Consider the following 22,337-nt stretch of genomic DNA (forward strand, 5'->3'; position numbering starts at 1 on the left):
AAACTGAGTGGTCATGAGAAAGTCTGTCAAAGCACAGGTCAGTTTTATGAGTCACATATACAGGATCATTTTAATGAATTAAGTGTTTTACATTGCATTCACAGAATGTGATTAAACTGTGAAGTTAGTCATGATCTAAGAGTACATTTACACAACGATGTACTAAAAATGGGGGGAAATCCTTGGCTTTTTTCACGTACAGACAACAATGTTGTCAAAAACTTTATTGTCATGTAAATGAACCTCCAAAACACATACAACAGTGTTGTGTAAAGGCTGGTTCACACGGGACGATTTTAAAATTGTCGGCCAATTTTCCAAACCTGAGAGACCCCACACACAGCGATAAAAAAATCATGGGTCTAACAGTTTTGGTCGTACAGTGTGTCGTGCGCAGCCACACGGCAAAATCAACACATTACACACGAACCGATTTGACTCCCGAGCATTCCTAGGTCAGACGGAAAATCTCGCAAAATCCCTCGAGATCAAACGCGACTTCAGAGTAAACAATCATGATGGACCAAGAGGATGCAGTGGCGATAGTGTGTGGTTTGTTTTTAACGGAAAAAAAAGTCCACCGGACATTCTGGTGCACTATACCGCTGGGTGCCGGCTGTTTTGATTTTGTTTCCCGCCGGTGCTTCCTCTACGCCTCGTCACCTCGCTTTCTGATTGGCTACATGCCACAGTTCACAGGCTGCGTGCTCGTTCGTCCCCGGGGGACACCACACACGAGGAGAAATCGGGCCAAAACAATCCAACATGTTGGATATCCCCGATTTGAGATAGGAGCGGTCCCGGCATCCTTCCGAGCAGACGAGAGCAGTCTTAACACACCACACACGGCAGGAATATCTGAGCAGATTATTTTACGATAATAGGAGAATCCTTAAGATTGTCGGAAGGGGTGAATCGGGGCTAAAATCGGGCTAATAATCCTGCCGTGTGAACCAGCCTTAAACAGTCCCTAAAACAGAGGTCTTCAACACTGCTGCTGAGGACCCACTGTCCTGCAAAGTTTATTTCCAACCTGCTTCAGCACACCTGCCTTTGCATTTACAAGCGACCCTGAAGAGCTTGATTAGCTGCTTCAGGTTTTGTTTGATTGGGGTTGGAATTAAACTCTGCTCGACAGTGATTCCCCATGGAGCAGGATTGTTGACGTCTAAAAATACCTGAAAAAAAATGCTTTATTAATGATAAAAATGTATCCCACTGAAAGGAAGTTGTTAGGATCTGTGTTTCAATTAGTTGCTGTTAGTCTGAACAATTCATCTCTCCAGGTGATGCCTAACAAACGTGCCCGCATTCTCCACCAATAAGATGTTGGGGGAAAAACACCTTGACTCCACAAAGACATCAATATGAAGACAAAATTGGCAAAAATATGTCAAAATCATGTACTGAAGACAAAATTCGACACACTTCCAAAGTTCATAGAAATGAATAAGAAGATCAGAGCCAGACAGTAACGGAGTACATTTACTTGAGTACAGTACTTAAGTACAATTTTGAGGGATCTGCACTTTACTCAAGTATCATTTTTGGGGAGTACTCATGACTTAACTCAAGTTCATTTGAAAGGGAAATATTGTACTTTTTACTCCACTGCATTCCTGTCCATAACCATGAGTACCCGTTACTACTTCTAAAAAAAAAATCTCAGAAACCCTCAATATGTTGTTTCCCTCTCAAACGTGATTGGATTGTGCAGGCACCACTGATTGGGACAGCCTATCAGCAAAGCTTTGTTTTTCCACTTACAAAGCATGTAGAAGTCTGTTATTGTTATCATAGGTACTGTTCAACTGTGAAAGGTGAGGAATCAGCCCAGAACTACATGGCAGGACCTGGTCCATGACGTGAAGTGAGCTGGGACCACAGTCTCAAAGAAACCCATGAGTAACACACTATGCAGTCATGGATTAAAATCCTGCAGCACACTCAAAATCCCCCTGCTCAAGCCAGCGCATGTCCATGTTTGAAGTTTGCCAGTGATGATCTGGATGATCCAGAGAAGGAATGGAAGAAGGTCATGTGGTCTGACGAGACAAAAATAGAGCTTTTTGGTCTAAACTCCAAGAAGAGGAATGAATACAACCCCAAGAACACCGTCCCAACCATGAAGCTTGGAGGTGGAAACATCCTTCTTTGGGGATGCTTTTCTGCAAAGGGGACAGGACGACTACACCGTATTGAGGGGAGAATGGATTGGGCCATGTGTTGTGAGATCAACCTGGCCAACAACCTCCTTCCCTCAGTAAGAGCATTGAAGATGGGTCGTGGCTGGGTCTTCCAGTATGACAACGACATGAAACAAACAGCCAGGGCAACTATGGAGTGGATGCTCTATGAAGAAGCATCTTAAGGTCCTGGAGTGGCCTAGCCAGTCTCCTGACCTGAACCCAATAGAAAATGGTAGAAAGGGAGCTGAAAGTCCGTATTGCCCAGCGACAGCCCCGAAACCTCTGAAGGATCTGGAGAAGGTCTGTATGGAGGAGTGGGCCAAAATCCCTGCTACACTGTGTGCAAACCTGGTAAAGAACTACAGGAAACGTATGAACTCTGTAATTGCAAACAAAGGTTTCTGTACCAAATATTAAGATCTGCTTTTCTGATGTATCAAATACTTATGTCATGCAATAAAATGCAAATGAATTACTTAAATTAAAATCATACAATGTGATTTTCTAGATTTTTGTTTTAGATTCCTTCACTCACATCAAAATTACAGACTTCTACATGCTTTGTAAGTGGGAAAACCTGCAAAATTGTAAAAATAAAGGTTCCAAAAGAGTTTGTTTCACAGTGATACATTGAACAACCATTTTAGGTTCCACAAATGGCGCTTTTCCACTGCATGGTACGGTACGGTTCGATACGGCACGCTTTGGCGCTTTTCCACTGCATGGTACAGTACGGCTCTGCTCGGTACGGCTCACTTGTGGCGCTTTTCCACTGCATGGTACGGTATGGTACGGCTTGCTTCGGCTCGCTTTAAATGGTACCTTGTCTGTTGAGGTTCCAAGCGTACCTTACCGGTACTAAAAAGTGACGTGAACCACTGCAGATCACTGATTTGTCAGACAGAATCGTCACTACCAGCGTCATTGTATTTGCAACCGAGCCGCGCCGAGCCGGGTCGTACCACGCAGCGGAAAATCGAAGCGAGACGAACCATGCCATGCCGAGCCGAACTGTTCTGAGCCGTACCAGCAGTGGAAAAGCGGCAAAAGAACCTAACAGTGAACCCTTCTTAAAAGAATATTTTTCTTAGTGTGAAGATTATTTTAATAATCTAAAGAACCTTTTGTGGAATGAAAAGGTTCCATGGATGTTAAAGCTTCTTCATGGAACCCTACATTCCAATAAAAAAGTAGCCTGATTTATTTAAAAATATGAACACCTAAAACTTGCTTCTTTTGGAGAAAATTCTGTTCACTGACAAAATTATACAAAACAACTGGCGAATTTTTCCAAAAATGTTAGGTACTTTGTATTAACTTCAAGAGCACATTCGAGAACATTCACATTCAGTACATAATCGCACATTATTGCATAATCACTCACATTACTACTTTTTTTTTACTACCAGAGAACTCGCTGTAAAATGTGGATGTATCTTGTTGTCCTGATTCACTTGTGTGGAATTACTCCATTTTATGACATTATAAAGTATTTGCATGTATGTACAATAAACATAGACATTACTAGTCATAAGAATATCCTGGCTATGACAAATAAGTATATTTTTAATAATTGTTTTAGCCTAAGGATATTTTCATAGTGGCCGCTGTTCCTTTTTATGAAGAGTTTTATGAATCTGTAATTTAATGTTAGTGTACTTTTTTACTAATCATGTTATCCATATACATAAGACCCAAAATACTCATCCTAAATTCCTTTTTTTTATTTTTCCTTTTATTATTGACTATTTTATTTACATTGCAATTGGTTCACATATTATTGTTACTGTGGTTGTAACAGATGCATGCTGGGTAGACATTGATGAAGAAGACAGGTGAGATTCCACACTGGAGACTGGAACAACTTGTTTTCATGTGTCAGGTAACAGGGGAGGGGCTTAAGCCCATATACCTTTAGATCTGTAGAGGTCTGGACTTGTTTCCTGTGTTGTCTGTGTATTTTAAACCTGAAGATAGTTCTACCATTTTGAGTACTGTATAATGTTTGTCAGAGAATTGTATGTTTTTTATGCATCTTTTTTTTTTTTTCAATTTCTTGGAGGCATATCTTAAACGTGACGTACAGAGATTTCCTGTGGTGAAAGTAACACTTTCGTAGCAGTTGCATTTGGTTTTAATCATTTGTTTAAACCCAATGTCTGCTGGAGCTTATGATGGATCTGCTGTCTTCGGGGTGGTGTTTTATTTATAGAAACAGAGATTAATCAAATATGGTGAGTATGACTCTTATTGTCTTTAATTAGTAACTCGTGCCTTTACTTAACACTTATTGTTTTTAGTATTATATTCCTCCTGTTGTTATTGTAATATCTAATATTGTTTTTTAAAGTTGTTCTGGCCCTTTAAGTCAAATATGGAAAGCACTAGACTAATCATGCCAATTTGCATTTTTCTATTTATATTATGTTGTATAACCTCATTTTAATGGTAAAACAATAACAATAACTTTACAAAACTTTTTATTAGTGTTTATATAACTACTTTAGTGAACATGAACTAAGAGTGAACAATACTTCTACAAGATTTGTTAGTCTTAGTGGCTGTATCTTAATCATTATTCAATGCATTGTGAACTAACATCAAAAAACAATGAATGTCTTTTTAACTAGCAATAACAAAGATGAATAAATACTGTAAAAAAATGCTCATTGTTCATGTTTGTTAATACATGATTAAATATCAGTGATTGGTTGTAATTGTATGTCTTGTGCTGTATAATGTTTTTGCAGGGAGGATTGAGGATAAACTTCAGCCCTTTTTAAACATGATTTAATGGCACAATGACCTGCTTTCTAACCTGCATGTTCACATTGCTCCAGATATGTCTGGTGCCATCTAAAGGTAGCTAAAATTTTTTATGCTTCTGAATTTTGACTTGAAAGTCAGAAATGATAACCTCCCTTCTTAACCTCACAATATACATATATTTTGTTGCACGCACCCTGGAACTGTCAATACATGTTGCCTTGTATATTATTTAGGCATTTGTATGTTTTGTAATGCTATGACTTTTCCCTCCCTCTTATTTACAGCAATGCTTTTTCGTCCAGAGAACCTAACTGTAGGATTATTGGATTTTAAGGCTACCATTGAATGGCTTCCTGGACAAGGAAACCCTCCTGGCACCAAATACACCTTGGAGTTTATAACTGTACAAAACATGTAAATACTTTCATAACTAACTGTTATTCTTTTAATATATTTTCAGATAAATGCTTTTCAACCTATTTTGTGTAGCTTGTTTTGTAAGACTTTATTTTACAGTGTCCTTGTTATATGTTACACGTACTTACCATAGTAATAATAATAAATAATGGATAATCACTTACATGCAAATAACTGTCAACCAAAACCTAATCCTAACCCAGTAGTAAGTAGTAGTTATTATTACTCATGTAGTTGTTATTACTCAGTACTTAATTACTAAATACTTAAATACTCAGTACTCAGGTCCCAGAAAAAGCACTATATAAAATGTAACAAATTATTATTATATACAATTACACTGCAACAATGACACCTTAAAATAAAGTGTAACCCTTTTTTTAGTATATGTACTTAGTGCACTTATCTAAGAAAATACTGGGTAATAGAAGGTATAATACTGGGTAATATATGTACTGGGGTTAAGTTTAGGAGTAGGTTCAGGTTTAGTACCTAGTTATGGCATAGTTTTTGTAGTTAATGTAATAAGTACATTGTATGTACATGGGCAAGAGGACTGTAAAATAAAGCAATGATAATGATATGTGTTTTTCATGCAGGTCTACGGGAGAGTGGATTCGGTCTCCACACTGCACTAATATAGCCATACCGAAATGCGAGCTGACCTTTGACCTGCAACCTGATGAGCTCTTTTGGACGTATTTTGTGAGGGTCAAGACCACATTTAGAGGGAAGAGCTCCAATTGGAGTAGAACATCGAAGACTTTCCAGCTATATGGAGACAGTAGGTTCCAATTTAAAATGCTTTTAAATTGAATGTCATAAATCGTTTTTGTCAAAAAAGTTCAAATAATGCTCTTCTGAAATGGTTGTGCTTGACTCTCTGTTGGATCTTTCTGTAGCTCGTCTGAGTTCTCCGAATTTAACTATTTCAACTGACCAAAAGGCCATTAGTATTGCTTTTAGTCACTGGCTGCAATCAAAACCAGGGATCGGACCACTGAAATTCCTGCTATACCTTTGTTGGAAAAGTCTCACCACGGAGGAATCAAAGGTAATCAGCAAGAATATCTGTTCCAATGTACCATCACTGCTTATTATAATGAAATTTCAGAATGTCCGCAATTTAGAATGCATTACTTAATTGAAATGATTCTATATGTCCATATTATTATTATTTTTTTTTTTTTATGAAGTGTGAATTTCCGAAATCAACCTCAAGTTCTTCCTACACTTTCCCTGATGTGCCATCTGGCAGGAACTACTGTGTTAGTGTTTCTGCCAGTCATCAATTCGCCTCAAAGAACCACAACTTCAACACCACCAAGTGTATCTCTCTATTAGGTAGTGTGTACATATTTATATATATATTTGTTTTTACAAATACAGCATCATTTTTATTTATTGGCGTCGGTAAAAAAAAAAAAGTGCTGTCTCAAATTTTTACGTACAATCAACTCTGATGTTTAAGTCATTTCAACTTAAATTACATTAACTAACTTTAAAAAAAATGTTGAATCTTGTATAACGTATAAAAAAGGTAATCGCTTAACTAATTATGATGAGTTAAAAATCAATGAAAATTGATTTTTCAATGATGTCATCACTTATTGACCATTTAAATGTTTACAGTGTAAAATTTGTTTTAGATCGAAATTAATACTTTTATTCAGCAAGGATGCATAAAATTGATCAAAAGTGACAGTGAAGGTATTTATAATGTTATAAAAGATTTCTATTTCAAATAAATGCTGTTCTTTTCAACTTTCTATTAAAAAAATGTATCATGCTTTTCGTAAAAATATTGAGCTGCAAAAACAATTTTCAAACATAAAAAATGTTTCTTGATTTGAAAAATGTTTTTTTTTTTTTATTTGGTGTTGTTTTATATTGGACCGTCTTGAAAATGAGATGTTGCATCTCAAGGGGCTATCCATTAATAAATTGAATTGAAATTCTTGAGCACTTGCATCTGACATTGAAGACCAAATAAATGGCTGCTTAAAACTCATCTTTTCTATCACAGAAATAAATGACATTTTAAAATATGTTAAACTAGAAAAAGAGTTATTTTAATTTTTTAATAAATTTCACTATATAATTTTTGATCAATAAAATGCAACCCTGGTGAGCGCAATTATTGACCCCAATCTTTTGAACAGTAGTTTATGTTTGCATTTTGCTGTATATATGCTAATGTGTCTTTTATGTTCTTAAAGATCCTCCTAGAAGCTCTGTGATAATGATGTGCATTGCGGCCATTCTGCTGCTTACCTTTTCAACTGGGATTGTTGTAATTTTTGGTTGCTTTTACGACACAAGGCTTAAAATCAGGAAACTCCGCATTCCAGATGCCTTGGTATGTATTACAATAATTTGAAGTTCATCAAGCTTTGTATATGTATTTGACTTGAGAATTTAATTTGCATTTATTAATAGTTAGATCAAAATAATTCACTTAACATTATTTGATTGAGTTTTTTGAACATGCACCTTCAAACATTTATTAAGAATATATAGGCCCCAAAAGAATTTAAACACACACGCATTATTTACAAAATATCAAACCAAGAGTATTCTGCAAACAAATTAGATCAGATCTAACTTCACTATTTCACTCATTTTTAACCAACTGGTCTTGTTTTTTTGTGGATGTATTATTATTAATTCATTTACAAATTGACACAGATGTATAAAGTGTGTTTATTTAATTTTGGTAACTTTTACCATTGTTGGGCAAATTTTCACGGATGAAATTTTACTTTATAGGACGAAAGATTCCCCACGCAGATTTCACACACTATAAAAAGTGATCAGTTAACTTCAAAGCTGCAGTCCGTAACTTTTTTGGGTTAAACATTATCCAAAATAAGTTTGACCAAGTACATAATCACAGCCTGACTTCATCATACTCATATTCTTGTCGGAATATGAGTCTGAAACGGCTCCTTGGGGCTTTGATTGTCAGGCGTGTCTTAACCGAACCAGGAAAAAAAACAAAATACTCTGCGCTCAATTGGATAGACGGTAAACCTACAACCAATCAGAGCAACACAGTAAGGCAACTACTTTGCATACAGTTGACAACTACAGAACTTAGCCTACTTATTTTAGAAGTTAAATAACGAGTGTTGCTTCGTTTACTTACTCCTCCATGAGTGCGTGAAACTCCTCCATCTTTCATGACTCCTCCATCTTCTTAGCGACAATCGGAGCCAGCTGATAAGTTACACTTTTGCCGAATCATGTAGGAAGGAGGGCAAAAATATCTTTCTGTTCGACAAATGCCTTGATAGCAGTTTTCTGTTTGTCTATTAAAATGAATGTGCTGTCGATTTATTTCACAACAGGCGCGCGCGGAATCTATGCATCCCAATTCTCCAGCTACAGTCATTTCTGAGGGAAACCAGTTAAGCGCTCTTTGATAACGTGATGATTACGTCCTTGCAGATCATCTGTCCATCATCGTATAAAGCCCGCCCTGGCAATTTGATTGGCACAAACATTTTTTGTCTGATCATAATTACTCCTCAATGGATCAAGTCCAGACCAAACTATGTTGTGGGCGGAGTTCGGGCTGGCATCCAGGCTAACATAATCAGCCAGTGTTCATAACTCTCTGCTTGCCTTAGCTTGTTTCAAAGCGGTAATCTTGTATGAATGTTTTTAATTCCAGTGGTACTGGTGGATTTTTGCAGGAGATTCGAGCATGTCTTTGCATCATTACGTCACATCTGTACACATAAAGAAGTAGTCTCGGCTTGTAGGCTAAGTTGTGTGTGAGGACGTTGGAGATGGACATGTATAGCCTTTTCTCACAGCTCTTGATATAAATAAACTTATCAATTTGATTGCGGATCCAGAAAGGTTCAAACGACAATCACCAGTGACAATAGATTCACACGCTGTAAAATGCAAAAGACTTAGACTGAGAGTTTAGGAAAAGAGACTGCAACCGCCCCATGCGAGAACAAGGATAAATATCGGAACAATTAACAATTTGAGAACAAAGTAAACTTGCATGGTTTGACGTGATTTGATTGATCGTAAGATTTAATCAGCTTTTAAATATTTTGATCGTTTTGAGCTTTTGATCGTCAGATTTTTCTCCCAGAAAAACAAAAGTGGATATTACTTACTTGTTCAGATGACATTTTAAAGTGAAAATTCTTATGTTGTTCATACTTCCAAAACGTAGAATCTGTGATTCTGAATGCCAGTATCCACATCGGCACGGTGATTGACAGCCTCACGTTCTCCTCAAAACATTGGATTCATCCGCACTGTGCCGTGGTACAACTCACGTAAAGTTGATAATTCCGCGACTAACTGCAATTGCAGATCTGCGGACTGCAGCTTTAACTTAAAAAAAGTGAGGAACTCTGTTGCTTTTAAATCATCAAAGTCCCCCTGTGGTGAAAATCAAGTTTTTAACTGTTGTTTACATGTCTATGTGGTCTTTTTAATATGGTTTAAGACAAACCATGAGCAAATTCGTAACTCAACACTATTGCTGAGTATTTTCTCCTTAAAACTGCAGTGAACCAAAGATAGTTTCAAAAACACTTCTTTGTGAGATATGCTTCATACATTACTAAAATATTGACAATAGACATGGAAATGGACTTTTTTTGCCCATGAAATTTCTCCAAAATGTTGTGACCAGACCTTAAAGGGATACTCCACTTTTTTTGGAAATACGCTCATTTTACAACTCATCTATAGTTGACTCGTCTATATTTACATCGTGCACTAAGACAGACGGAAAATGTAAAGTTGCGATTTTCTTGGCTGATATGACTAGGAACTATACTCTCATTCCTGCGTAATAATCAGGATACTTCACTGTCGTACCATGAGTGCAGCAGGCGTAATGACTACACAAACTTAGTCCCGGTCACGTTGGAAGCTGGGCACTATTTTCAGGCGCTGCGTCATAACATTACGCCTGCTGCACTCATGGTGCGACAGTGAAGTTTCCTGATTATTACGCAGGAATGAGAGTATAGTTCCTAGCCATATCAGCCTAGAAAATCTCAACTTTACATTTTCCGTCTGTCTTAGTGCACGATGTAACTATAGAAGAGTCAAGTTTTAAATGGGAAAAATATCGAAACACTTTGGTTATTTTTTTGGGAGAAATGCTAATGGTCTTGTGCACATCAATGATAAGCTATGCTAAAAGTGGTACTGCCAGAACCGGAGATCGGCTGAATGGATTCGAAAAAGGTAAAACTCAACAGTTTAACTCTGGGGGAGTTGTAAAATGAGCCTATTTCCAAAAAAAAAGTGGAGTATCCCTTTAAGATTCAAAATACTTTTTGGGGACACTATGTCTATATATATATATATATGATGAACAAACTGTAAAACTATTAAGGTTCCAAATGTTAAACTTACATGAGCAAACAATGTGTATAATATATAAATGCAAGGCATGGTAGAGGATAATTATCATCAATAATAGTGTTTACATATCCTTTACAGATCATTTTTCCAGGAAATAACTGTGTCCTAAAACTAATCCCTGAGGAATTCCAAAAAATTATACAGACCTGGCAAAAACAACTAGCGGACAATGAGGACGGTGTTTCTGTCTCAGAGGAGGATATCGAGTATGGCTCTCAGTTCTACCATCAGAGGGAAAACCTAGAGCAAGCTGAGGCTGAGACATCAAATCAGTGTTATAAGTACACATCAGCTACTTATCTGGAACTTAGTGAAGAAAGTGTAATATCTGAGGAGGAGGAGGAGGAGGAGGAGGATGATGATCATGATGATATGCATCCAGTCACCCCAGTGTCTTTATGTACTTCAGAATCATCCAAATTTCTACAAGCAACTACTGTGAACACGTTTGTGAACTCCGAGATGGATAGATATTGTGCAGAGGAAACTCCCTGTTCTTCTGGGAATGGCTGTGAAAGCGAAGTGCCTGCTGAAGAGGATGAGGAGGAAGATGATTTGTTGTCTTATTACTCATCAGAGAATGGCTACGAGTATGAACCAAGGCTTCTAAGGTGAAGTCAGCCACCAAATTCAAGCAAAAAACATGCCACACTGAGCAACCCAAGTAGATATGCAAAACTTGATGATGGCATATTCAGTTGAGCAGACACTGGCATAGAAATGAAATGGGGTCTATTATACCTGGAGGAGAGAACTATGCGTTAACATTCCCTTTTCTCTCAAAGGCAGTTCAGAGTTCAGAACTCTCGTCTGCATCAGGAACTCTTGGAACTAACATTTATCATGCTATGCATATGAAGACCTGTTTAGACACTTATATATGTGACATTTGGCCCTTGTTGGTTAATGCCCACTTTGTCGCTCATTGCCCAGCTTTGAGTTGAGGTACTACATTACCAAAACGATTCTTCTGTGGCACTACTGCAATGATGTTGAACAGATTTTGGACACAAGAAAGCATGCCGACTTTAGAAATAAGATGGAGCTGCACATTCTGCAACTCGTCACGTGACTAACCATTTTGTAAACGAATTGCCGTTTGGACACGTTGACGGACTCTATATATGGACAATCGAATCTATTATTTATTCTGTGTTGAAAATCATACAAAACGCATACCATAATTGAAAATTATTGAGTGTGCGTGCATACACATTTACACAAAGTGGCTTTTAAAAGTCTGAGACCACTATGGTGAAAAAAAATTTGTTCCAGCTTTTAAATGGACCAATATTGTATTTGAATGTGGTCTTTGACTTTTGAAACACTATGGCCTGGTTTTTTTTACAGACATTGCTTAGATTAAGCCAAGATTAGGACATTTAAGTAAGTTTTTTATACATTACTGATGCTAAGTAAAACATCATTTTCCATCTTGAGACCAAATATTGATTTGATTTAAATAACAGAAGTTAACTGGGAAACTTTGGTAACACTTTACAAAAAGGTTTCATAGTTAACTACATTCGCTTACATGAACTAACTATGAAAAACACTTCTAAAGCAATTATTAATCTTAGTTAATATTATTTAAATATTTACCGAATAGATTTGTAAAATCAAAAGTTCTGTTAACATTATTTAATGGTACTGAGCTAAAATAAACTAACAATGTTGTATTTTTATAAACTATCGTTTACGAAGTATTGCTCCTTGTTTTTAGTTAATGTTAGTTAATGAGACCTTATAGTAAAGTGTTTCTGAAACTTTTAATTGTGTTATTCACAAGCACTTAGTGAATTCTCAGTTTCTTATGTCTCGACCCAATAATACTGAGATCAGATTTGTGTTTGGGCTATTATCTTGTGATGTAAGATTCTTTGTTCACTGAATTGTTTACACAACAGTATTTGTAAAAGTAATGTTTGTAAATTGAAAATTGATATCCGCTTCTGGTACACTATGTGAATGTGTTTATGTAAAGGTCATAATGATCATTGGCCATAATTTATAATGGGACACAGCTCATCTTGTTTGTAAATGAAAAATTTGAGAGTGTGAAAGTTTTGTTTACATGAAATACTACTGACTTTAATGCTGCATACCGCCTTACTGAAGTCTGCCTTTAACGGTGCTAAAGAGGCCGTTTCTTTTATGGTTGAAGAATAAATAACCCCTCTTATAAAAGAGTCAAGAAAAACACTGATAAATGCTATCATTTATTTTTGTTTATCATTTTGAAGTTGCAATAAATATTGAAAAAACATAAATATGCAATAGTGCTACTTCAGAGTAAATATAATTGATTTGATTCTCTCTATTTACAGAGGTGATTTTTTAAAGATTATTAACCAATTGCCATTTGTAGATAAAAGTTTGAAATATCTCCATATCTCAATGTTTCCATCTTTCTTTCCAATTTTTTTGTCCTCCAGTCAGTCTCCCCCAAATAGAGTAGAGAAAAACCCTTTCCTTCCATCTTCCCCACGTACACGCAGTGACTTGGTGGTGCGCGTGCCTCTTTGAAAGCCTGTCTGTTCCATTTTGTTTTCCTTTTCCTTCTCTTGTTGTTGAAGTTTAACCTGATGACAGATCACCAAACGCATGTCCTCCTGTAACAGAGCAAAAAATACATTTTCTACATACTGTACAGTTTAATTAATAAACGCATACAATGCAAAGCAAAGGTTAACTTTACAACAGTAGTTTTCAATCCTGGTCCTGGGGACCCACCGCTCTGCACTTTTATATTTTTCTCTTACCTGCCTTTTTTTTTCCTTATGAGCTCATGATCTAAATCAGGTGTTTTAAATAAGGAAGGAACATACAAAATGCGCAGAGCGGTGGATTCCCAGGACCAGAATTGAAAACTTATTAACAATAATACAGTGTTTCCGAGTCCTTTACAGTTTTTTAATTCGGGAACTAAAAGGGTCCTAATACTAACCCCTGAGGAACTCCAAACAAATGCAGAGTACACAGAAGAATGTTTCTGCATTCGAGAAAAATTTCAAGGATGGCATTTTCTAAATGTTCAGGTTGGTTTCTAGAGTGTAACACTTTACAAACAAAATCCAGTAGATATAAAAAAAACTGAATAAGAAATAAAATGGAAGTTACCAACCTGCCAAGACTCAACTTCCTGTGACAGTGCCACCTTGTGTCTGATGGTGTTCAGAAGCTGCTGGTTGAGTGCATCACGTTCTTGCCGAGCCGAAATGATCTCCTCTTCCAAGGCACTTGTAGGTGAGAGGGAAGAAAAACATTGAGTCTGTTTCTAGCTGACGACAGTCTATTATGCAAACTGTCCTCCATTCATAATCATAACAGATCATTAGCTTATCACTTTATCTCTGGAATCACGTACATAGAACAAAACCATGTTGATATAGATTAAAAAGATCTTTGATCCAGTTCTCACCTATAAGTAGGTTTACCAGTACTGTTTCGAAATGGTTTTACCTCCTCCCTCAGCTCTTCCAATTCAGTTTCTCTAGACAGTAGCTGACGAAAGAACAAAATATCACATATCACCTATATCATAAAAACAGTCTATAAGCATGCATTGTTTTCCTCTTTGGATAAAAGTGTCTGCCAAATGCATAAAAGTAAATAGCATTGTATTATGTAGCTAACCTCTTTCTGTAACCTATGAATCTCTTCTTCTTTTTCTTGCAGAATGGCTGAATGGGCTAAAATGGATTCTTTAGCCTGTTGGAGATCAAAATAAAAACAATCAGTCCGCAGAAATAGAAAGTGGTCTGCCCAATCTAAAAGGAGACTTGGGTCTGTAGAGAAACAAGCACTTACATGATTAAAACCGAGTCAATTCACACAACTGTGCTCTAAACATTTGCTACAAGCTAAGTTGAAGCATGCACACCTATCTTTTCACTAAGCAGGGTTTGAGAGCTACCTGGCACTGTTGGATCTCACTCTGAAGTGACAAAGGGAAGCAGGTAGCCTCCCCCAGACTGGCCTCTTCTCCCAAGGATTGAACCCTTTGCAGTAGGGTACGGTTGACCGTTCGCAGCTGAAACACTGTGCTGTGCTCCTGTTCCAGCTGTGAAAGAGCCAGAGACAGCCAGGCTGAAACTCTCTAAGGGTGGATGGACTCTGATCAGCACAACCTGACCAGCAGTCAAAGCTGTGCCTGAAACCTAGGATTCCCAATTCCCAATCTATTAAATTAGGACCAATAGAATGCAGGACTATATTAAGTGTGACTCTTGATTTAGTATACTATATGGCTACCCTGACATACTATTATCGGTGGGTTTTCTAACGCCACATCCAAAATCGGCTACTTCTCTAGTATAGTCTGCAAAACACATTATGTAGTATGTCCGAATACATAGTAATAAAAAAACAGTAGGTGAAAAGTACCGAGATGATCTGCTACTTCCTCCAAAATTCGGAAGTGCGCATTTGATGTACACTTCTGATCGTATTAGGGAAGGGAGAGGATTAATGTATAGCAGTGAAGTGACGCAACTGAGACTGGTAGGTCCATTATTATGGATGTAATATGTTTAGATTACATTCATAGTACCCATATTTGTGCAATATAGGACACACTTTAAGTTTTGGTTTAAAATACAAAATGAAATGAAAATAAAATAAAAAACGAAACATTTAAAATTTGAATCCCTTTTTTATTAAGCCATTTTATTTGTGCAACGAATGAAGTTGCCAAAAGTCACAGATCTAATTTAGTTTCATTCTAATTTATTTCAGCTAAAGTTGTTTTTTCCCAGGTGCGATTTTAAAACAGTTTTATCTCAAATCCCCATAATTATTTATGTGGCAAAATGTCATGTGATAAGTGGTATGACTACAGTATCCCTTAAAGGAGAACTCCGGCGCAAAATGAACCGTTGGTCTAATAAAACATCGGTACCTAGTCAATCGTTGTCTGAGATTTGTTTTCATGATAATCGAATGTAAAGAGTATTATCTCTAAAACTGTTTAGCGTATAATGCTAGTAATGGGGGCATTTACTAAGTAAAAAGAAATCGCTAGTTTATACCACTAACAAGGCTCAAAATAGCCCCACACTAACACAGTAACATAATGAGGGTCCCTACATGCAAAATGAAGCATTGAGAACTTTGTGTACAGACCATTTAATAAGAAGATACTTTATAAAGACAGTCCACTTCGTGTATACAGGCAGGAGCCATCTTAAAAAATAGTCTCGATAAGTCGATCCCCGAACGCCGTTCATACAGTTCAGCTCACTCAGCACGACGTTCGTGGTTTGACTTGTCGTGACTGTTTTCTAAGATGGCTCCTGCCTGTATACACGAAGTGAACTGTCTTTATAAAGTATCTTCTTATTAAACGGTCTGTACTCTTACAAAGTTCTCAATGCTTCGTTTTGCATGTAGGGACCCTCATTATGTTACTGTGTTAGTGTGGGGCTGTTTTGAGCCTTGTTAGTGGTATAAACTAGTGATTTCTTTTTACTTCGTAAATGCCCCCAGTACTAGCATTATACGGTAAACAGTTTTTAGAGATAATACTCTTTACATTCGATTATCATGAAAACAAATCTCAGAGAACGGTTGACTAGGTACCGATATTTTATTAGACCAAAGGTTCATTTTGCGCCGGAGTTCTCCTTTAAATGTCATTCTAGTTTGAACTTGCTGCTTTCTCCGCAGAAGCTTTGCATTTTAAGACCTAATCAAATATTTCAACTTGAGTCAATATTTCTTGTCTAATTATGTATTTATGTGGCAACTTATTACAAAATAACCCTTCAGAGTGATGCAAGACACTGATCAAGGACTGTATATTATCCATTATTTAAAGGGATACTCCACTTTTTTGGAAATAGGCTCACTTTACCACTCCCCCAGAGTTAAACAGTTGAGTTTTACCGTTTTCAAATCCATTCAGCCGATTTTCTGATATTTAGAAGAATATCAGTAACCAGACAGTTTCTGGTCTCATTGACTTCCATAGTAGGAAAAAAATATACTATGGAAGTCAATGAGACCAGAAACTGTCTGGTTACTGATATTCTTCTAAATATCAAAAAAATCGGCTGAATACATTCGAAAACGGTAAAACCCAACTGTTTAACTCTAGGGGAGTGGTAAAATGAGCCTATTTCCCAAAAAAAGTGGAGTATCCCTTTAACAAATGATACGTTATTGTAAAGTGTTACCCAAATTTCTTTTTTTTTTTTTTCAATTATACTGATCCCAAATTTTTTAACTGTAGTGAATATACTGTACATGGCTGATATTTCATCATATTAAACTAGATATTTTACTTGTGCTTCATTCTTTTTGGAAGACTTGTTAAATGTACTTCCCAAAAGTACTGGTAGTGGGTGTCTGTAGAAGAGGACCTGGTGCAGCTTCACAAAATGCTATAATTTTTTTCTTATGTTAAATGTAGGGTGTAAATTATGATTATATGCTGCATTTATATGACAATTACACAGAGATTCCCTCTCTCTCCTTCTGCTCTTTACTCTCCCATCATCATCAGGCACATCCTCCTCACCTCAGTTTCTTGATCTTTCAGGCTGGTCTGAAGCTCAATCACCCTCTCTCTCAATCCATCCCTCTCAGACCTCAGCCGGTCATTGTCTTCTTGGGTTGAATTCAATCGTTCATCAATACGAATGCAGCGCTCTTTCAGGACCCTGTTCTATGGTACAAGATCAGTGAAAAATAATAGTCAGAAACCATGAATCAACATACTTTCTTTGACCATTTTGCCATAGATCAAAGTTGATAATAATGAAACTTTTGTGTCTATAAATGTCTTTACCTCTGCTTGCAGACTGTCCAGTCTAGCAGAGCTTATAGATTTGTTGAAACTTGAATCCTCCATTTCTTCTCTCAAAGCACGAAGCTCTGTGCGTAAAGTATGCTCTAATGCCACCGCCTGGAAGAAAGAAGGAGGATGCAAAAGGTTTACATGTAATCAAACATGACAAGAGACAGGTAGCTAAACCTACTGATCTACATTCCAGCCCTGCATTTAACTGTATCAGTGTTTCTACGTCACTAGAGACATTTAGCTGAATGCCTATGAAAAGATTTGCAAGATGATGTTTAAACCAGTAAACTAGGGAATTAAAGCTTCTGATTGGTCACCTCTGCCAGCTGTTCCACGAGTTTTTGGTTGTGGTTGGACAGCTGAGTGAGCTGCTCGCTCTCCTCACGTCGCCGGTCACGACTCTGAACGTGTTTTTGTTCCAGCTGCGCACGCAAGGATGTGATGTCAGCCTGTAGTTCTGCCTCCCGCTGACTTGCCTCGAGGTCCCGCACCTCCAGATGTCGCTGCAGTATGTGTTTCTCCTGCTGCGTAGCCTGTTGGACATCAAACATAGTAATTCACACACTTTAAAAGAGTTCTTTAACAATGTTAAGGCGATCGATGTAGAATCAAATCTACCTAAATGGACCTTGATGCTGAAATGTTTATTTTGAGGTTCTTGAAGGTATTTTTTTCCACCTGCACTAGGTGGTATAGTGTGTGTATAATGCTACTATATAATAGGTTTTATTAAAGTCCCCCTGTGGTGAAAATCAAGCTTTTAATGTTGTTTATATGTCTATGTGGTGTTTTTAATATGCATTAAGACAAACCATGTGAAAATTCATAAGTCAACACCATTGCTGAGTATTTTGTCCTTAACACTTGAACGGCCATGACGGTCATTTTGACCGTTTTGAATTTTATATCTGCAAAAACTTTGTTGAAAAAAAAAAAATCCTGCTGGTACCTGATGTTTATATGAAATGTTTTAACATTTAACAAACAAAAATTTAACATATTTACCTATTTAGGCCATAGACGGTCATATTGCACTAATTTTCAATGTATTCTTTTGTCTCTCTCACTGTCAACAGAATATCTAAATAAGATAATATATATATATTTGTTTTTATTATCTTGTTCTAAGCTATGTTGAATGGATATGGAAATATAGCCTATCTGTTGTGAATATGCGATAATTACGGTAGGCTACTAATGATATTATTATTTATAAATGTATAATTAAACTTGTTTAAATGAACAGTTTTGTGTTGTTTTGTTTTTAAAAGATATCCTAATACAGATCGTCAACGAGTGGATCTCTGAGCTGGTGTGAGTGAGTGGAGGCGGGGCTATTTATCATATTCATAGAACACTAAGTAAGGCAAGGGTGTAGAGTTGCATTTAATATGTTTTAAGGCATGATGAAACTTTTCAATACATTAGTTTTAATGTCATATTGGTGATCAAAGATGAGTTTTAAGGGATAAATGATTGACTACAGGGAGACTTTAAAGGAGAACTCCGGCGAACAATGAACCTTTGGTCTATTAAAACATCGGTACAAAGTCAATCGTTCTCTATCGTATTTTCCTATCGCCAGAATTTCCATTCTTTATGTAACTGTTCAAATGTTTGGGTCCTTGCTGACAAAGTATTTTTTTTAAAGTACTGACACCACAATATTTGAAGGGTAGTGTAGATCTAATCTATAAAAATTCCAATACAATACTATAATAAATAATTAGGCGTAAAAGTAAACTTGACAAATTTGGGGATATAAAACCAGGAAACTGGTTATCATTTTAGACATGATGGGTTTTAATGATTTAGGTTTAAATTGTTTGTAATGTTTTACAATGCAATGCACAAGTAGCCTACAAGTACTTACATTTGGGTACTTGCCAATACCAAGTAACGACATGAGTACTTAATACCATTAAAGTTCTTCTAACAATGTTTTATTTTCATCAGATGTTTTTTCACTTTCTGGCTAATGTCACATTGCCATAAGGGGCCGTTCACATTATCTGTTTTTTTGTGTAGTTATTTCAAATGTAGGCGTGTGGCAACATGCTCATTTTTCCAGGTGCGCCTATGTTATTGGTTGCATAGCAACAACAGATGCCAAGCGCTTGTGGAAAGGAGGAGAAACTATTTACGGTAACGGTCCAGCCACGCTTTCCACGCGTTTTTAGATGCAATATGTGAACGGCCCCTTTAAGTGGTATCGGAAGGCGGTTGTACCGGGGTAGTTTTACGAGTATGAGTAGGCTACATGAGCACAGTATCGTATCGGACCAACACCCTTGTCCTGGTATCGGTGCATCCCTAAAAATCAGACTTAAGTGGTGTACACGACTGTTATATAACACATTTAAATAAACATAAACAAGGTAACTGTATAGGCTTTAGGCCTGTTCACACCAATAACGATAACTAAAGATAAATATATCAATATCTATATTTATATTAGTGTCCACACCAGAGGAAGATAACGTTCTGTTTTTATAAGTGAGCGTCCAGTTTCTGTGTTGTCTCCTGCTTTAATTGAACTTTTTAAAGTCGGTGGATTCTGATTGGCTTGTCAATGTTTTGTTTTTGTTTTTTATCGGCTGGAAAAAATCATTTTGAAAGTGATTCCAACAATAATCTATACTCTCTCGTGATTTTTTTAGTGTGATGTGGACTTATTCAGAGAATTAGAATGATTATTAAAATTTATAGTTATTATTATAGGGACTTTCATAGTCTCCATCTTCTTGACCAAAGTCATCCTCATTCATACCTCCATCTCTCTCTCCATCTGCTCTATGTGAGCAGCCAGCTCCACGTTTTTCTCCAGCAAAGCTTGGCCCATCTCAGCCGCCAAAATCAGGTCTTTTTCCATCAGAGAAGGGCTGCTGTCATCCTGAGGTGAGGCGAGAAGATCATCTGGTCCTACTGTAGGAGCCATGACCCGGTGACTGGAGGAAGAGAGTGAAGAAGAGAAGGGGAAGAAAGAATCCTCCAGGATGGGAGAGGGCAGGCTATCTCTCTTGGATGTAAACATTGGTTCGTCCCTTGAGTTCAATGCTGAGCAGGACTCCAAGTGACCGCCCTGATAGTCAAACGTTGTTTATCTTCATCTCTCCCAGTCTAAATGCCTGGATTTAAAGTAACAAAAAGTAAAAAACAATGTGTGAACCTGACACCTGTTATGTTCTGTCATGTGAACTGTGTACGTTGATTTTGTATAACCTTTAAAAATGGATCAACCCTAGTGTGTGTCACATGTAGGGTGTACTGAGGCTGAAAGAATGGAATCATTAGTTAATTTATTGTTTGCTTTATCTACAATCTTCCGTATAATAATTCTCCCTATGGACAAAAACATGTTGGAACAGGTGACAATTGTGTTGGAACTCACCTTGAAATTTATGACACAATGTAGATACTGATAGGTGTATTCATTTATAAAATCTAATCCTCCTGGACTGTAAAGAGCTTGGATTTCTTCCCTACACATGCGAGTCCTTCCTTATAAACAACACATTATACAGAACTACCTTGGAGCATTTCTATTGTCAAGGAGCTTCTTTTGTAGACATGACCAACATAACAAAGTGTTAGTGTTTCTCTCACATTCCAGTAGTCATTCAAGACTCCTCAGTGTCCCAGTGACTACACCCCTTACAATTGGCTAAACAGGTTTTAGGCTAAACAGGCACACAGGTGTCTGAGACATAGGTGACGCTGACCTCCTTAAATCTAAAATGCCGATATTTCACCACCATTACATTATATGTAGCATAGGTGAAAAGTGTGTCTGTGGGGGGGGGGGGGGGGGGGGGGGGGGGGTTAGCAGGCTTCTTCTCTAATGGAGGAAGCATGAATGTCATAAACCAGAATCTCAAGTTAAAGTTTTCTTAAAGTTATTATTAACATAATGTCTTTTTTTAAAGCCAATTTTATGACATTTTAATTATTGAATCAACTACAACATTAGTCTACAGTCGTGTCGTGTAATTAATTAAAACAACCCAAAGAGTAGGCTACGTATCAAATTCACTGCAAGTAGTTAAGGCTTAATTAAAAGACTTCAGAAAATGAAAGAACGTATTATATTAAAAATCGTTTTCTTTTAACGACAGAAAGCGTCTGCTTATAGTATAATTGTCCCTATTGACTATTTAGAACAAGTAATGCTTTGTTTTTCCTACCTGGGAAGTTCCTGCTTCAAACTTAGCTGGAAAGGTGACAGGGAGGTACTACTGGTCGCCTTGGAAGCGCTGCTGTAATGTTAATTTAGCCACACCTTCTCATTGCGTCATCAGTTAAATAGGAGGAGCCTAGTAGCAACAAACAGGGAAGGTGTCACAGACGTCAGACGCACAGGTGAGATAGTTTGGTGCTAAAAATAAAACACACACACATACTACACTTTATACATGAATGTAAATATGTAGAAAATAAACTATAGTTGATATCTACCTAAAAAATGCAGCATTAATTTTGAAAAATAGAACATTTTCATGTTTTTATATACTTGTATCTTCTTTAGGTTTATTTCTATTATCTCTATCTATTATTTTTTCCTGTTTATAAAACCCCCTGTAGTACACACAAGTTTGTAAAAAAAAAAAAAAGGGGGGGGGGGGGGCACATTGTATTAATAAGAAGTAATTTTCCATATTGATTTTTACACAGGTGTTTTATCTTTATTTCAAATTAAGCATTGTATTGTGTTGTCTCTGGTTGTGTTGACTTTTAGGGTAAAGGAAATGTCT

At 36.9% G+C, this 22,337-nt stretch overlaps 2 protein-coding genes across 3 annotated transcripts; one reads left to right on the top strand and one right to left on the bottom strand.

Moving 5' to 3' along the window:
- The first annotated feature begins 3,984 nt into the window (after window positions 1–3,984).
- crfb12 (cytokine receptor family member B12) lies at window positions 3,985–12,991 on the top strand. The gene is made up of 8 exons (XM_089129912.1): window positions 3,985–4,423; window positions 4,940–5,051; window positions 5,243–5,372; window positions 5,975–6,159; window positions 6,278–6,429; window positions 6,572–6,719; window positions 7,595–7,734; window positions 10,863–12,991. The coding sequence occupies exons 2-8, from the start codon at window positions 4,991–4,993 to the stop codon at window positions 11,397–11,399; spliced, it is 1,353 nt and encodes a 450-aa protein (XP_088986038.1). The 5' UTR covers window positions 3,985–4,423; window positions 4,940–4,990; the 3' UTR covers window positions 11,400–12,991.
- bicdl2 (BICD family like cargo adaptor 2) lies at window positions 12,991–21,900 on the bottom strand. 2 transcript variants are annotated; one of them, XM_039661910.2, is made up of 10 exons: window positions 21,771–21,900; window positions 20,357–20,714; window positions 17,904–18,119; window positions 17,575–17,691; window positions 17,305–17,451; window positions 14,701–14,847; window positions 14,421–14,495; window positions 14,206–14,288; window positions 13,909–14,023; window positions 12,991–13,396 (listed from the first exon to the last, which is right to left on the bottom strand). In XM_039661910.2, exons 2-10 carry the CDS (start codon window positions 20,618–20,620, stop codon window positions 13,220–13,222), a joined length of 1,341 nt encoding a protein of 446 aa, XP_039517844.1. In that variant the 5' UTR covers window positions 20,621–20,714; window positions 21,771–21,900; the 3' UTR covers window positions 12,991–13,219. The 2 variants fall into 2 exon arrangements, with proteins under 2 accessions (XP_039517844.1, XP_039517845.1); XM_039661911.2 differs by lacking the exon at window positions 14,701–14,847.
- Between the last annotated feature and the right edge of the window lie 437 nt (window positions 21,901–22,337).

The sequence above is a fragment of the Pimephales promelas genome, chromosome 4, assembly GCF_988280905.1.
Source record: "Pimephales promelas chromosome 4, fPimPro1.hap1.1, whole genome shotgun sequence".
Classification (NCBI taxonomy): domain Eukaryota; kingdom Metazoa; phylum Chordata; class Actinopteri; order Cypriniformes; family Leuciscidae; genus Pimephales; species Pimephales promelas.

Coding starts and splice junctions, on each gene's coding strand:
- bicdl2 (XM_039661910.2), bottom strand. CDS start 20,620: ATGTTTACATCCAAGAGAGATAGCCTGCCCTCTCCCATCCTGGAGGAT. Junction 17,692..17,903: donor TCGTGGAACAGCTGGCAGAG/GTGACCAATCAG, acceptor TCTTTCTTCCAG/GCGGTGGCATTAGAGCATAC. Junction 14,496..14,700: donor GTGAGATCCAACAGTGCCAG/GTAGCTCTCAAA, acceptor GATCTCCAACAG/GCTAAAGAATCCATTTTAGC.
- crfb12 (XM_089129912.1), top strand. CDS start 4,991: ATGACCTGCTTTCTAACCTGCATGTTCACATTGCTCCAGATATGTCTG. Junction 5,373..5,974: donor TTTATAACTGTACAAAACAT/GTAAATACTTTC, acceptor TTTTTCATGCAG/GTCTACGGGAGAGTGGATTC. Junction 6,160..6,277: donor TTTCCAGCTATATGGAGACA/GTAGGTTCCAAT, acceptor ATCTTTCTGTAG/CTCGTCTGAGTTCTCCGAAT.